At 49.8% G+C, this 15,785-nt stretch overlaps 6 protein-coding genes across 6 annotated transcripts; 4 read left to right on the plus strand and 2 right to left on the minus strand.

The window, feature by feature from the left end:
• Positions 1–762: 762 nt before the first annotated feature.
• On the plus strand, positions 763–2,590 carry MGYG_01509 (metacaspase-1; the record flags this gene model as incomplete). Its single annotated transcript, XM_003177385.1, has 6 exons — positions 763–884; positions 946–1,087; positions 1,201–1,291; positions 1,348–1,719; positions 1,813–2,421; positions 2,565–2,590. The coding sequence occupies 6 exons, from the start codon at positions 763–765 to the stop codon at positions 2,588–2,590; spliced, it is 1,362 nt and encodes a 453-aa protein (XP_003177433.1).
• A 523-nt stretch (positions 2,591–3,113) lies between these two features.
• On the minus strand, positions 3,114–4,251 carry MGYG_01510 (hypothetical protein; the record flags this gene model as incomplete). The annotated part of the gene is made up of 2 exons (XM_003177386.1): positions 3,114–3,860; positions 3,928–4,251. The coding sequence occupies 2 exons, from the start codon at positions 4,249–4,251 to the stop codon at positions 3,114–3,116; spliced, it is 1,071 nt and encodes a 356-aa protein (XP_003177434.1).
• Positions 4,252–4,830: 579 nt separating this feature from the next.
• Positions 4,831–6,743, plus strand: MGYG_01511 (leucine rich repeat protein; the record flags this gene model as incomplete). The annotated part of the gene is made up of 2 exons (XM_003177387.1): positions 4,831–5,088; positions 5,163–6,743. 2 exons carry the CDS (start codon positions 4,831–4,833, stop codon positions 6,741–6,743), a joined length of 1,839 nt encoding a protein of 612 aa, XP_003177435.1.
• A 433-nt stretch (positions 6,744–7,176) lies between these two features.
• On the minus strand, positions 7,177–8,092 carry MGYG_01512 (40S ribosomal protein S26; the record flags this gene model as incomplete). Its single annotated transcript, XM_003177388.1, has 4 exons — positions 7,931–8,092; positions 7,660–7,787; positions 7,434–7,536; positions 7,177–7,312 (listed from the first exon to the last, which is right to left on the minus strand). Exons 1-4 carry the CDS (start codon positions 7,951–7,953, stop codon positions 7,177–7,179), a joined length of 390 nt encoding a protein of 129 aa, XP_003177436.1. The 5' UTR covers positions 7,954–8,092.
• Positions 8,093–8,484: 392 nt separating this feature from the next.
• On the plus strand, positions 8,485–10,694 carry MGYG_01513 (CBS/PB1 domain-containing protein; the record flags this gene model as incomplete). Its single annotated transcript, XM_003177389.1, has 4 exons — positions 8,485–8,670; positions 8,787–9,660; positions 9,719–9,813; positions 9,867–10,694. The coding sequence occupies 4 exons, from the start codon at positions 8,485–8,487 to the stop codon at positions 10,692–10,694; spliced, it is 1,983 nt and encodes a 660-aa protein (XP_003177437.1).
• An 877-nt stretch (positions 10,695–11,571) lies between these two features.
• On the plus strand, positions 11,572–15,341 carry MGYG_01514 (importin subunit beta-3; the record flags this gene model as incomplete). The annotated part of the gene is made up of 8 exons (XM_003177390.1): positions 11,572–11,754; positions 11,868–12,090; positions 12,157–12,332; positions 12,385–12,816; positions 12,876–13,563; positions 13,624–13,695; positions 13,753–15,058; positions 15,134–15,341. The coding sequence occupies 8 exons, from the start codon at positions 11,572–11,574 to the stop codon at positions 15,339–15,341; spliced, it is 3,288 nt and encodes a 1,095-aa protein (XP_003177438.1).
• Between the last annotated feature and the right edge of the window lie 444 nt (positions 15,342–15,785).

Here is a 15,785-nt window from a genome sequence, read left to right on the forward strand (position 1 = left end):
ACACAACTCTCCGTGACACAGCCCGAGTTACTCTGCATCAACTTAATATTATGGACAGGACAAGACAGCGTCTTCCCATGCATCTCATCAGCCCGTCCTCGACCGGCACGGACGCCGGCTGTGGCTGATGTACATACGCGCCCTGGAGATGCAGCGGAAGACAAGGGGCCACCCATGCGATGATAAGTAATCGTTGCCGTGAAGCTGAAGAGAAGCAGAAGGAGACGCAGACGAAGACGAAGCAGACGAGGAACCAGAAGCAGAAGCAGAAGACTTTTGCCCTTGTTCACTGCCTGCCTCCGTCCGCTCGTCCTGTCCTCCTGTCCATGTAGAATCTCGTAGCTTTTGGTCCTCGTAAAATCCGATGCGCAGGAGAAATTTTCGTCGTCTTTGCTTTTTCTTCTTCAATATTTTCCATCATCATCGTCTTCTTCCTTTTTTTCGTCCTGCTGTCCATCTATGTATATCGCTGTCGCCGTCTCCTGCGTCTTCTGCCTGCTGCCAAAGTCCTTCCCTGCGTCCGTCTCTACCAAAAGGAGAGTGACGTCCGCCGGGCTAGCCCTACGGCGTGCTTAGTCCTCCGCCTAGTAGCCAAAGTAGTTTATTAACCCTTGCCGCGCCCCTCCACCGGCCATCTCGCACTTTTCCCTTCCTCCAGCCCTCAGCAACGTCCTCGACCTTCGCCTTCCTGCTCTGCCATCCCCAGCTTCGTCTTCTTCGTCCTCATCTTCAACAGCTCCAGCGTCGTCTTCATCGCCGAGCATGTCGTACTATCCAGGAGGATACCCGGGCGGCCCTCCACAGCACGGCTACGGCCAGCCATCGCCGCAGCAGCACGGCTACGACCAGGGCGGATACGGAGCACCACCACCACAGCAGTACCAGTGAGCATGCCATGAGACAGACAGACCAGACAGTGGACGAGTAGAGATGCTGACGAGACAGGCAACATGGCTACGGACAGCAGCCTTACCAGCAGGCGCCGTACGGGCAGCCCTCGCACTCGCCGCAGCCGCAGCTTCACGCTCCCCCGCCTAGCGGCTACGGCCAGGGGCCACCATCTCCCCAGCCGCAGTACAGGTACCAAGTAGGTCTCGCACGGTGCTACAGCGTGAGGAACGGAGGATTCAAAGGGTCACCGGGATCAAGGGAATAAACGGGTGAAGGAGGTGGTTTCGCTGACGGTTGGATTCTCTGCAGGACCACGGGCAGCAGCAGCAGCAGCAGCAACAGCACGGCTACGGCCACGGACCGCCCCCAAACAGCGGCCAGATGCAGAACGGACGTCCCAGTAAGGCTTCTCAATGGTTTAGTTGTACGGCGTGCAGTCGAGCTAACGATGATAAGACTACCAGAATGCGTATAACCAGGGCCACGGCGGTCCCCCTCCGCCGCCCAACAACCCTGTCTCCTTCGGCCATGGAGCCCCTCAGGGATACAACTTCCAGTACTCCAACTGCACGGGCAAGCGCAAGGCTCTGCTGATCGGAATCAACTACTTCAACCAGCGCGGACAGCTGCGGGGATGCATCAACGACGTCAAGAACATGTCCAACTACCTCAACCAGAGCTACGGGTACGCCAGGCAGGACATGGTCATCCTCACAGACGACCAGCAGAACCCCATGAGCCAGCCTACAAAGGCAAACATCTTGCGTGCCATGCATTGGCTCGTCAAGGATGCCAGAGCCAATGACTCCCTCTTCTTCCACTACTCAGGTACGCCTATCCATAACAGCAGCTAGATTACTCTATACGCTTTTTATTTGTTTCTTTATCTATTTATTTGGTTACTGACATGTGTATATGCAGGCCACGGTGGTCAGACGGCAGATGTGGACGGAGATGAAGAAGACGGCAACGACGAGGTCATCTACCCTGTAGACTTCAGATCGGCCGGTCATATCGTTGATGACGAGATGCACCGCATCATGGTCCAGCCTCTCGTTCCGGGTGTCCGTTTGACCGCCATCTTCGACTCCTGCCACTCCGGTTCCGCCCTCGACCTCCCCTTCATCTACTCCACGCAGGGCGTGCTCAAGGAACCCAATCTCGCCAAAGAAGCCGGCCAGGGCCTGCTGGGCGTCGTATCTGCTTATGCACGCGGCGATATGGGCAGCATGATGAGCGGCGCCGTCGACCTCTTCAAGAAAGCCACCCGCGGCGACGAAAGCTTCAAGAAGGCCCGCCAGACCCGTACCAGTCCCGCAGACGTCGTCATGTGGTCAGGCAGCAAGGACGTGCAGACCAGCGCAGACGCTACCATCGGCGGCCAGGCCACAGGCGCCATGTCCTGGGCCTTTATCACCGCCCTCAAAAAGAACCCCCAGCAGAGCTACGTCCAGCTGCTCAACAGCATCCGCGATGAGCTGGCTTCCAAGTACTCGCAGAAACCGCAGTTGAGCTGCAGTCACCCTCTTGGTCAGTAGACTCACCCGTTCTTCGACCTTTTTTCCGCCCCTTTCATCATCATCATCTTCTTCTCCCCTTTCTTCCTGCTTGGTTATTGGTTCCTTTGGTTTCTTTTAACCCTCCCTTGACCTAACACTGGCTGGTTCCCCTAGATACCAATCTTCTGTATGTCATGTAAGACGCCCACCACCACCTATTCTCAAACCGTGAAAACACGTTTGCCATGACTATTCCGACAACATGAAAATATATTAAAACATCAGGAGCCCCGATAACCGCGTTGGACATACCTACTCCAATTAATCCTTTGAATGAATACCCCGTCCGTTCCGTTTCCGCCTTCTCCGTTAGCATGGGTAGCTCAGCGTTATAGGTTCACTTTACGGCTGTTATTCGCCTTGCTTCTTCTTTTTCTCTTCTTTTTTCTTTCTCATGCTTGGAATTATGGGTCAATTAACATGTGGGGGGTACGAAATCTGGGTCTTTTTGCATTTTTCTTTTCTTTCTATTTCTCTTCCTTCTACCCCCTTTGCCGTTATCAATTTGCTTTTTATCAATCTTGTTTTCTTGCGGGCTATTCATCTCACTGGGCTACTTGGGCATTGGTATCTAAAATACTTCATAGGTTAACTGGGGATACCATTCACGACATGACGGCTACTCATCTTCCTCATCTATATGAAATATCTCTACTTTCTAACCTATATCGTCTGCTCTTCAATACTCATAATCAGCATCAGCCCCGAACACGGCTCATACAACCCTTCTGCAACACTATCCCCAAACTCCTCCTTCCACTTGCCATATCGAACATCCATATCTAACCCCTTTGAAGACTTGGACTGGTCAAGACCCGTCGACTGCCACAAGCCACCCAGATAACTCAGGTGTCTCACCGAAACGTCCTGTCCTTCAGGCGGTATTTGCTCCCATTCATACTTGATATGTTCTGCGCTCATACCGCAAGCATCACAAAACTTGGTCAGACATTCTCCGCTAAGAATATCATCCGCTTCCACAACAATAGGCCTGAGGAAGGAGGCTCCTTTACCGTCTACTGCTGTCTCGGTACCGTTGGATGCAGTGGCATTAGATGCGTACCAGTCGTAGAGGCTGCGAGAGTACCGGAATGACAGATACGACCACACCCTATCCCTAACGTTAACGGGACTGACCCTTGTTTCGGCCCTGTACCATGATTCAACGACAAGAGCTGGATGGCGAATTATAAACACCGGCTGCCATAACGCAAGGTACTCGTCGGGTAAGAAAGTTGGGTTCGTTTTTGGTCTTGTAGGCGTAGTTGATACGTCGCCTTCCTGTTCGGATGCCAACGGCCTGGGAACAATCGTTAGAGAGGGCAGTTCCTTGCCTCCCTTTACTTTATCCAACAAAGCAGACGGTTCAACCGCGAAGAACGAATGATTCTTCACAAAGATATGTTTATCCTGTGTCTTATCGTCAATATCATGGCTCCGTCTGTCAAGTTTTGTAAGGATAGATAGCTGTACATACCTGTCTAATAGCGTCTTCTCTCGCCTTCTGAAGTGCCTCCACCCCCTTATGAGCTTGATCGATGTATTCCAGGCGCATTTCATCGCTTATCTCTGCCAAAGGGGCCCATTGGAATTGCTCTCGTGCGTGGAAGAAGCCTTCTTGGAAATGGTAGTCTGACTGAACCCATCCCGGCTGAGCCGAGAGCAAACGACAAAAGACGTTTGACAGAGTCCTTGAGACGCTGAAGAGGAATATATCCCGGCACTTAGAGCGTTCACTCTGGCCATTACTCTGGCCGTTTGAGTTCGTTTGTTTGTTTTCTGCTGTGCCGTTGGACTGCATGGTGATACCTGCTATGTTCTCCTATGTTGATAAGTAGCGTATGGTGGAAGTGAAGACTGCTCGGGTATTTCCTCGTGTAACTAGTTACAATAGCCGTATATCTGTCCTTATACCCGTGCCCCCTGGTAGAGGGCGTCTCCTCCGCTGTACATGCATGCATTGGATGATCAATTACATGCACTCGGGGCTGATGACAGCGGCTTGTACAACCTGCAGTCCACTGTCTTATCGTAGTCAGTAAAATGGTAGTTCAAAGTCATCACTATTGAAGCACTCACGAATATCAAGGCATTTGCTTCTCCATCCACATTGGTAGTTAAGTACCAATTGGTTCTGTCAGCACAAGTTGGTAACTACGTAAAATGGGGCTTGGTCTTGATGCGGAGGATCAAAATACGAAGCAACCAAAGTCTTGTCGCATGACACCAACACCAACAACATCAGCCTTGACCTACCGTCGAACTTGAAGCCAGTAATCAATATAATAGCTTAAAGTCTAGCTGTAACACATATGTGTCCTCACTAGAAACTACAAGCTGAGATGCCACAGCTGAAACTCTGCCTCTCACAAGATCTATCATGGCAGACGTCTTCCCGCCGTCATACGAATCCGCCACAACGCGAGATGTATGGCCGATAATTGCGCCTTTCGTCCTATCTGCAGCAGAGCTATGCTCTGCCTGTCTCGTCTCTCGAGCATGGCATGGCGTCTTCGCCCCCGTGTTATGGGGTGCTCCCGCATCGCACTTTGGGGCCAGAGACGACGCTGTCTACGGTGCGCATAACTACCCATACCACAAGCCTTCTTCCGCTAGACTGACTGTTGACATTCACCGGGTATGAATGCATGAAAAGTCGCCTTGACACGATTTAGGAGAGTTCTGAATATATCCCGACTCTGTGTACGGCAGCTCACGCATACCTTACATCTCCCGCCTGCGTTGGCAGAGATATATGGTGAACCGCCGTCGAGATGGTTGCATGAGTTCATGGAATATCTCCCAAATCTGCAGTCTCTACTCCTTTCCAGGCTTCCTTTCTTTGACCACAGGTCCCTTGTTGCGCTAGGCAAGGGAGAAGGGTACAATGCTCGTCTATTTCTTGCTGAGCGTGAGATGAATGCGACGCCAGCCGGGCTGGTGGCATTATTGAACCGCTGTCTGCGTCTAGTATATCTTGATCTATCGTATACCACCGCCGCAAGAGACTCGCGGGTTATCCTCACCTTACGCCAGCTGCGAGGTTTACAGGCCCTGAAACTGCGCGGTATAGGCTTGCAGGATGATGATGTGGAAGTTCTAGCAAAAGTGATCCAGACTCGTGTTAGACTGCTCGATATCGGAGACAACCGCCTTACAGATAGAGGACTGAGCTTTTTGACCAACTGCTGTTTCTTACTTAACGACAGTGATGCAAGCAGTATTCGTGGAAATGCGCATTTTGGCCCACTAACAGGAGCGTTACTTGCTGATTCCATCCGGAGTGAACACCTGGGCGATCATCTACTGCGTCTCTTTACAAGAAGACTAAGTGGTCTTTCTGCGCTGGAAGAACTGCCTCATGTTGGCCTTACCCATCTATATATTGCTGGCAATAACATCTCTGCGACTGGTCTGATAGACTTGCTGCATACGAAGAGGTTGAATGTACTGGACGCTGGAGCTGTCAAAACTGGAATGGAGAAGCTCATACCAGTACTCAAGAGCCCAATCGCTCAGAGCCTCACTTATCTTAGAGCACACCATTCTATCCTCAGGGGACGGGATACTACCAGGAATATGTCACCTCAGGATCTACTTGCGGGTGGAAAGAACTCAACATCAATGATTCAAATGCTTCTAGGAAAGAGACCAGCCTTCTACAAGACCAACATGGATGAACCCCTATATCTTCATCCATCTAACGTCGCCCATCTCCGAACGCTAGTTCTAACAGATATCCCAGCATTTGTTACCTCATCTTCACCAACTATTTCCTCCATCACTCGATTCATCTCTGCCTGTGCAGATGAGGCTCTCCTCGCCTCGCTGCAAGCCGAGTCCAGTTACTCTCTTCCCCCTGGCCAGTACCGTGCCAAAGCTATACAGCAGCATGCAAAGGAACTCTTTGCGCTTGCTATCATCGTCCTGGAGATATCACCGGGCAATAAGTTTAAAAAGCCGGAATGTTCATCCGCTTGGGTTCCTACAGGTTACTACCAGCCTAATACTTTCAAATCAAGCACTGGAGATCTAGACTCGGAAAATCTATGGGCAGCCGCGTCGAATGACTTTAGTTTCTTTGATGAAGATGAAGAAACACGTTCAACTCCGAACCCAGAGGTAGCTTTGCCTCCAGCACGAATGGTTGACGTGGTTGCTGAATTAGCTGCGTTCCGACGAGAGAAACGAGATGCATATAGTAAAAGAGTACAAGGCACCAGTGGCACAGGGGTATCGCCTGCTAATGGTCATTGGAAGGGAGAAGTAAGGATCCAGAGGAACCGCCTTTAAACTTAGCTGAGCTGAGTCGAGCCAAGCTTAGCATTGCTTTGCTTTGAATAAATGAGTTGTCAGATGTTTGGACAAGAACAGTTTCATCTGCAATTGGCCAATATTTAATATCTTATCAACATCGGTGGGGAGTTTCTGCGTCGGGTACAAACAAACATCATCCGGCAAATTGTTTAAAAGAGTAGATATAATTAAAACAAAGATCATTTCATGCCAGGATATTTCACATATTCGCAGCTCATCGTTAAAAAAGCGTTTATTTTCTTTTTTGGGGGAATTCCCGCCGCCATGAACATGCTGAATGTGTTTGTAAGATGAAAAGAGGATGGCAGGACCGCTGCTGATAAAAAGTCCTCCCTCCCAATTTCCCGCTTTTAGAACTCCTCCGACGTCGAAAAAGGTATTAAGAAGAAAAGGATGTGATATCCTTACTCTATGCCTTAGCGGCAGCAGCTTGGGCGGACTTGGCGGTAGCAGCAGCCTGCTGGGGGTTCAACTTCTTAACGTCCTTGTTGAATCTGAGTCTTGGTGGTGGGGCACGGTTACGGCGGCCCTCTCGGGATCGGACACTGATTATTAAAACAAATGGTTCGTCAGTTGTTTCATTCTCCTTCTATTGGGCTCCTCCGACTGCTAGTAAATTGCAGGCAAGCGGTGTGATTTGCATTGACTGGTAGAGATAAGGCATACCGAACGATCTTTCCGTGGATAGCGCAAGAAACGCAGTACTGGAGCTTCAGGTACATCTTTGGGACGGCATATTTGGTGAAAACGGAAGCGTCAGAGATATCACCTAAATAATTCAGTGCAGCACATTAGCATTCTCAATTGCACGGAGTATCCACCAGCACTCGACTTGACTCCTTTTAATAGTATTGTGGAAGGTCCCAGGAATTATTGCAGGGCGTAAACGTACTGACGGCGGCAGACTCAACCATGTTGCGGATGGTGAATCTCTTGATGGCCTTGTCCTTGGGGGTACATCTGGAGCAGTTGGAGCAACGGATTGGCTTAACGTGGCCACGGCCCTTCTTGTTACGTCCGCTATAGAGGAAAAAGAAAACGTCAGTCTCTTGCTGGCGCAATTCACACGGCTTGGTTCCAAGCTGGAGCCGGAGCCCTGCTATCCAGGACGGCTATCTGGCTGGACATTGGATATTGCCGGGGAAGGGTAGTTCTCAACGCACTTGGACGCCCGCTTCTTAACCATTTTGAATGACGGTGTAGGTGGCTTCCGCGACTGCGCAAGCCAGGTGAACAGACAGTTAAACCGGAGCGAGAGGGCGATCGAGGCTGGGGTTGCTGGTTGTTGCGGTCGTTGTCGACTGGAAAAAGATCTCGCTGTCTTCGACTTCCTACATCGACTTTCGCGCGCTAAACTTTCGACGTTTTTCCTTCTTGTGGGTTGAGGGCTAAGCGAGTCACATGATACGGCGATTACTTAATGTTAAACTATGACTAATACATGAGTAAGACATTCACGTGGTCATCAGGTGACACCCCGTGCTTTCTTCCCCTTTGAGAAGCCAAAGAGAAAAGAGGAAAAAAAAAACCGCCTGATCTTTTGTCCTTTTTCTTCTCTGTTCATTTAAGCGGAAGCCGAAGTCGAAGACGAAGAGATAAACAGCTTCGGTGTCGTTGTAGCGAGGGACCAGGTCGAAGCCGATTGTCCATCCAGCCCCTCCCTTTCTTCTCTTTCCCGAGTTTGTTTTCTCCTGTTTTATTTTACTTTTGTAACAAGATGTCGGCGGCTGGCGGTACCATCCGTAGCCGGACCATGGGTCGGGGCCAGCTCCCCTTTGACACCAACGCCGCATCCGCCATCCCTCGAAAGGTCGACCCTTCAATTCCTCCAAGCGTGACGTCTGATGCTGCAGGGGCCTCTACGTTAAGCACGAGCAGGCAGAAGCAATCTAAACGAGATGAGGTATACTACATTCGTCTCCCGTCTCCTTTTTTTGTCTTTGGTGGAGCAAAGGGCGGAGGGCAGTGATATGTCAACAATGCGGTTAAATGGACAATTGCTAAACGGAATATCTCCAGGCCATTAGGAGGAAGATGGAGGCGGACCTCAGCAAGAAGAAGTTCAACCCTTCCAAGGCCCGGCACACTCGAAAGGCCCCGCCCGGCACGGTCCTTGCCCTGAAACCCAGTCAGGCTCTACAGATCAAGCCAAATACCACTGTTTCTGAGGCTGCTCAATTGATGGCCGCAAAGAGGGAAGATTGCGTTCTTGTGACAGATGATGACGACCGTATTGCCGGTATTTTCACCGCAAAAGATTTGGCCTACAGAGTTGTTGGTGCCGGTATCCGCGCCAGGGATGTGACAATTGCCGAAATTATGACAAAGAACCCGCTATGTGCACGTACTGATACCAGTGCTACTGATGCTCTTGATCTCATGGTCCGCAAGGGATTTAGACATCTTCCCGTCATGGACGAGAATCAGGACATCTCTGGAATTTTAGATATCACCAAGTGTTTCTACGATGCAATGGAGAAGCTCGAACGCGCATATAGCTCCTCCCGTAAGCTCTACGATGCTCTTGAAGGTGTACAGTCCGAACTAGGATCTTCCCAACCTCAGCAAATCATCCAGTACGTGGAGGCTTTGAGATCGAAAATGTCTGGACCTACGCTGGAGTCCGTGCTTAACGGCCTACCCCCAACTACTGTGTCCGTGCGCACATCCGTCAAGGAGGCTGCGGCACTGATGAAGGAGAACCATACAACCGCTCTCTTAGTCCAGGACCAAGGATCCATCACCGGTATCTTCACTAGCAAAGACGTTGTCCTGCGAGTTATTGCTCCTGGCCTCGACCCATCCACCTGCAGTGTTGTCCGAGTCATGACCCCCCATCCAGATTTTGCTCCTACCGACATGAGCATCCAAGCTGCTCTCCGAAAGATGCATGGTTAGTTACACATTTTCCCTGTCAGCTCGCAGATAAGGGTACTAACGGTTTGATATAGACGGCCACTACCTTAACCTTCCTGTCATGAACGAATCTGGCGAAATCGTGGGAATGGTTGACGTTCTCAAACTGACCTATGCTACACTAGAACAGGTTAGTTACCCTTTTGCCATGCTTTCAATACTCAGAATTAACACTACTGCTAGATCAACACGATCCAAACCAACGAAAGTGAAGGCCCAGCGTGGAACAAGTTTTGGCTGTCCATGGACAACGAGTCCGACTCGATGGTGTCTGGCAGCCAACCCCATCATCGATCTTTGCTCAGCCCGGACCATCGAGGCCACGCAGGCGATAGCGTTCTACCCAACGACTCTGCCTCTCACCACGGAGGCGAAGATGGCCCAGTATCAGAGCTCCACGAACGCCCATTGGTAGAAGAGAAGGTTGACCCTTCATTCCCTTTCAAGTTCAAGGCCCCCAGTGGTCGTGTTCACCGTCTACACGTTGATCCATCCGCTGGTATTGCAGAACTCGTCCAGAATGTGTCTGCAAAACTTGGAGCCGAGGTCGACACTATCGGTGGCTTAGCTGTTGTTGAGGATGGGAAACTTAGCAACAATGGATTTGCCATGAGCTACTTGGACAGTGAAGGCGACACCGTCTCCATCACTGCTGACCAGGACCTTGTTGACGCCATCTCCATTGCCCGGAAGGCCAAAAGCGACAAGGTTGACCTCTTCGTCCACAGCCCGGATTCTACTCCAGTCGTTGCGAAGGAACCCGAGCCAGTCGCTGCGGCCAAGGTCGCCTCTCCTGCCGAATCCGTTACTGTTGCTGCTGAGGAAGAAAACACTCGTAGAGAGGAGACTGTCAGCAGCCCCAAGTCTGTAGCCCAGTCACTTGTCCAACCTCCAACCGACCAGCAGCTCATCAACGGTATCCCCAACGAGCTTATCCTGCCCGGTGCTATCGTCACTCTGGCTGCTGTTATCGTCGGTGTCTTCGTGCTAAGCCGAGGCGGTAGACGATAGAGCCCTACTCCATGCTCCATACAATATATTTCCATCCTTCCCCCCCTTTGCCTTGCTACAATCGCATTCTCTTTAACCAACCCGTTCGAACCATTGGATACTCACTCAGTATATCAGTCGTCCTGCTCTCCTCTGTTGTTTCCCTGACTCTTCTCTTGTCTTTATTATAGCCCTGGTTTCCCTCGTCTTTTTTTTTAGCACGCACAATACTTGAGATATCCTTCCTTGTAATTCCACGAACCCTTAGCTAGATGAAAATAGATTCTCCTTCTTACTTCATCACCACCAGCGGCCTCTAACCTATCATTGCCGTCTTCTATCTCTCCTTCCGCCAAATATAAAAGTATCGGTTTGTCTACCAGCAAACCAAAACGGCGCAAATCGACGATTTAGGACTAGCTCGAAATAACAACCAAAAAAAAAAAAAAAGCAACTCCCACCAATTTCAAGCATCCCACCTTTTACCTCACATCTTCGACATTTCACAGGCTCGCTTCTCTCGGTTCGAGGAAAATACGCGCTGCATTTGGCTGGTGCTGCTGAACTGCCGCTGGCTGCCGTTTGTGATCCAGGGCTTTGGTCAGCGTGGCTTTAGTTACTTTGTTTAACGCCAGGGAAGAGGAAAAACAAAGGAACAAACCACCCCTCCTACTTTTTAGACGCCCACTACCACCAAAAACCGCGACACACCACAGGGAGCTCTTCTCCAAGCAAATAGCCAGAACTACCACCCGTCTCCGTCAGCACACGCATCGCCTGTTCGCTGCTGGAACTAGTTAAGGGAACGAGGAAGCGAACTGGTTGCCTGGCGACTGGTGCGAGAGACCGCTCGTTGTCCCAGATACTTACCCGGCAGTGGTGATAAGAGAGCAACAAAATGTCGGTTTTACCTCAGGAGGTCCACACAGCTCTGTCACAGCTGTTACTTGGCCTTTCATCTGCCGATAACGGTGTTCGATGCCAGGCCGAATCGCAGTTGAATAATGACTGGGTGCAGAATCGTCCGGATGTTCTGTTGATGGGCCTTGCAGAGCAGATACAGGGCTCCGAGAACACAAATGTGAGTCTACGCACACGAGCAACCAGAGACAGAAGCGGCTTCTTGTTCCTCTCACTGGTCTAGATGAGGCTGCAATTACAAGAAATGACGTGCTGATTGTTTCTGATATGCAGGCACGCTCGTTTGCTGCTGTAATTTTCCGACGTATGGCGGCGAAGTCGATAAAGAATCCTTCGACCGGCGACCCTAGAGAACTATTTTTCACTTTACTCCCAGACCAAAGAGTAGCTATTCGACAAAAGCTACTTGAGGCTCTAAGCAATGAGACGTTTGCTCCTGTTCGAAACAAGATTGGAGATGCAGTCGCAGAAATCGCATCTCAATACTCGGATCAAGGTATGCTCGCTGTTGTGCCTTCCTACGGAAACATATATTCGATATTCAATTCTAATTTTGTCATAGAGGAACCATGGCCAGAGCTCCTATCAGTACTGTTCCAGGCCAGCCAATCTCCTGTCAGTGGCCTCCGCGAAGCCGCATTCCGTATATTCGCCGCAACTCCCACGATTATAGAAAAACAACATGAGGATATGGTACAGGGAGTATTTTTGAAGGGCTTCCAGGATGACCACGTCTCTGTTAGTAAAACAGTGCCATGTGCAGTGATACCACCTGTCTAACATGCTATAGGTCCGCATTTCCGCAATGGAGGCATTTGCTGCATTCTTCCGCTCTATTAGCAAAAAGACCCAGTCCAAGTTCTTCGGTGTTGTTCCGGAATTACTCAATATTCTTCCGCCATTGAAGGAGGGTGATCAGGGCGAGGAATTGTCCAAGGCCTTCGTTGCTTTGATGGAGCTTGCAGAAGTCAACCCTAAAATGTTCAAGAGCCTTTTCAACAAACTTGTGAAGTTCAGTGTCACTGTTATTGGGGATGCGGAACTTTCTGAACAATTGAGGCAGAATGCTCTCGAACTCATGGCCACATTTGCCGACTATGCGCCAACCATGTGCAAGAAGGACCCTACATATGCTCAGGAAATGGTCACTCAGTGCCTTAGCCTAATGACCGATGTTGGCCAGGATGACGATGATGCTGCTGAATGGAGTGCATCGGAAGATGTAAGTATTGATTATCCAGTTTTATCTCGAACTGTGCCATCCTAACGATCAAATGATAGCTTGATTTGGAGGAGAGTGACAAGAACCATGTCGCTGGTGAACAATGCATGGATCGCCTTGCCAACAAGCTGGGAGGGCAGATCATCCTTCCTACTACCTTCAACTGGGTCCCAAAAATGATGAATTCGGCATCATGGCGCGATAGGCACGCTGCTCTTATGGCTATTTCCGCCATCTCAGAAGGGTGCCGTGACCTGATGATTGGTGAACTCAATCAAGTTCTCGCCCTGGTCATACCTGCCCTCCGAGATCCTCACCCTAGAGTGCGTTTTGCAGGATGCAACGCCTTGGGTCAGATGAGCACCGATTTTGCTGGCACCATGCAAGAAAAGTACCACGCCATTGTTCTAGGGAACATTATTCCAGTTCTTACCTCCGAACACCCCCGTGTTCAGGCACATGCCGCCGCTGCCCTGGTTAACTTCTGCGAAGAGGCTGAGCGCGCTACCCTTGAGCCATATCTGCCAGACCTTCTCCAGAATCTCCTACAGCTTCTCCGCAACCCCAAGCGATACGTTCAAGAGCAAGCTCTCTCCACCATTGCCACCATTGCAGACTCCGCCGAAGCTGCCTTCGGCCAGTTTTATGATACTCTAATGCCTCTTTTGTTCAATGTACTTAAGGAAGAACAGTCAAAGGAATACCTCGTTGTTCGCGCCAAGGCTATGGAGTGTGCAACGCTTATTGGTAAGTATCACAGTACCCTTTGGGATGTTTCTCGGATTTTTTTAGATTAACATAGTATAGCTTTGGCTGTTGGTAAAGAGAAGATGGGCGCAGATGCCATTAACCTGGTTCAACTGCTTGGCCACATACAGCGTAAGTACCTACCCAGACAGAGTGTTAGATACCTATCTTCTAATTGTATATATCTAGAAAATATCACCGAGCCCGATGACCCTCAGTCATCTTACCTTCTTCACTGCTGGGGCCGCATGTGTCGTGTATTGGGGTCCGAGTTTGTTCCATATCTCCCTGCAGTTATGCCGCCTTTGCTTCAAGTTGCTGCCTCCAGTGCCGATGTCCAGATTTTGGAGAATGACGAATCTCTACGAGATGTTGAACAAGATCACAACTGGGAACTGCTCCCATTCAAGGATAAGATTATCGGTATTCGAACCAGCACTCTTGAGGACAAGAATACAGCCATCGAGTTGATCACAATCTACGCACAAGTCCTCGAGGCCGCCTTTGAGCCCTATGTCGTCAAGACATTGGAAGAAATTGCCATACCTGGCCTAGCTTTCTTCTTCCATGACCCTGTCCGAGTTTCTTCCGCCAAACTTATCCCTCGTCTGTTGAACGCCTACAAGAAATCTCACAATGAGCAGTCGGTAGAGTTCCAGCAGATGTGGTCTTCTGCTCTGATAAAGATCATTGAAATCCTCACTGCAGAGCCTTCCATCGATACACTCGCGGAAATGTTCCAATGTTTCTACGAGTCTGTGGAGGTTGCTGGGAAGAACTGCCTTTCCCCACAGCATATGCAAGCGTTCATCGAATCTTCCAAGAGTGCCCTTGAGGATTACCAGAAGCGAGTACAGAAACGCCTCGAAGATAAGGCAGAGCTTGACGATGGTGAAGATGACGCTTTCTCTTTCGACTATGAGATGGAAGAGGACCAGAACCTCCTCAGTGATATGAACAAAGCTTTCCACACTATCTTCAAGAACCACGGCCCAGCATTCCTCCCCGCATGGGAGCAGTTGCTGCCATTTTACAACTCTTTCGTAACTAGCGATGACCCTACACAGCGGCAGTGGGTTCTGTGTATCATGGATGATGTCCTCGAATTCTGCGGCGATCAATCCTGGAACTACAAGGACCATATTCTCAAACCATTAATTGATGGCATGCAAGATGAGAACCCATCCAACCGCCAGGCTGCTGCTTATGGTGTCGGGGTTGCCGCTCAAAAGGGCGGAGAAGCCTGGAGCGAGTTTTCCGCTGGCAGTATTCCCATGCTATTTGCTGTAACCCGTTTCGCGGATGCTAGGTCGGAAGACCATGTGTTTGCTACCGAAAACGGTTCCGCCAGTATAGCTAAGATTTTGCACTTCAACTCCAGCAAAGTTCCTAACCCTCAAGAAGTGGTTGACAGTTGGATTGATACACTTCCAATCGAGAATGACGAGGAAGCAGCTCCATACGCATACGCCTTCCTTGCACAACTTATTGACCAGTGAGTACCCCTGTAATGTTCACATATTTCTTTTATACCTGCATGAATAGTCGATTCTGACTTTGTCATTTCCAGGCGAAACCCTTCTGTTCTTGCAAAAGCCGAGAAGGTATTCACCTCTATTGTCCAAGCACTCGAGGCTGAAACCCTCCAGGGCAACGTATGCACAAAGGTCGTCGAGGCAGCAAAGCAATTGGTTGCTGCAACAGGTATAAATGCCGACCAGATTCTCAATATCGTTCGACCTGAGAATCAAATGGCAGTTCGCAGACATTTCCAATGAAGACCCGGCAGCTATTGATGTTTCAGTTATTAACTACCTACCCATGATGTTATTCCCCATTTTGCACTGTCATCCCCCTTCCTACCCTCCTATCACCGTCACCCTGAATATTCTCGATCTTAAAACCTCTAAAATGCGTGTCATTGTACACTCGGTTTCATAATCTTAGATAGAAAGCAGAGTGTCCCTTTTTACCTTATGTCTCCACTAGTCACCGTTTCCCTCGACCCTCAATCTTTTATCCTCATCAATATGGCATCATATGGCCGTTTCTTTGCTGCTCCTACGGATACGTATGACCTTTCACGCTTGATGGAGAAATAGAGACATGCAATGAATGAACTGGGTAAACGCCATTACTCCTCCAAATCACCATCCACTTAGAATCCCGCCGCATTTAACTGCTGATAGTGCCGAATTTGCCCATTCAATGAACTATGGGAA

The sequence above is a fragment of the Nannizzia gypsea genome, genomic scaffold (assembly GCF_000150975.2).
Source record: "Nannizzia gypsea CBS 118893 supercont1.1 genomic scaffold, whole genome shotgun sequence".
Taxonomy (NCBI): Eukaryota; Fungi; Ascomycota; class Eurotiomycetes; order Onygenales; family Arthrodermataceae; genus Nannizzia; species Nannizzia gypsea.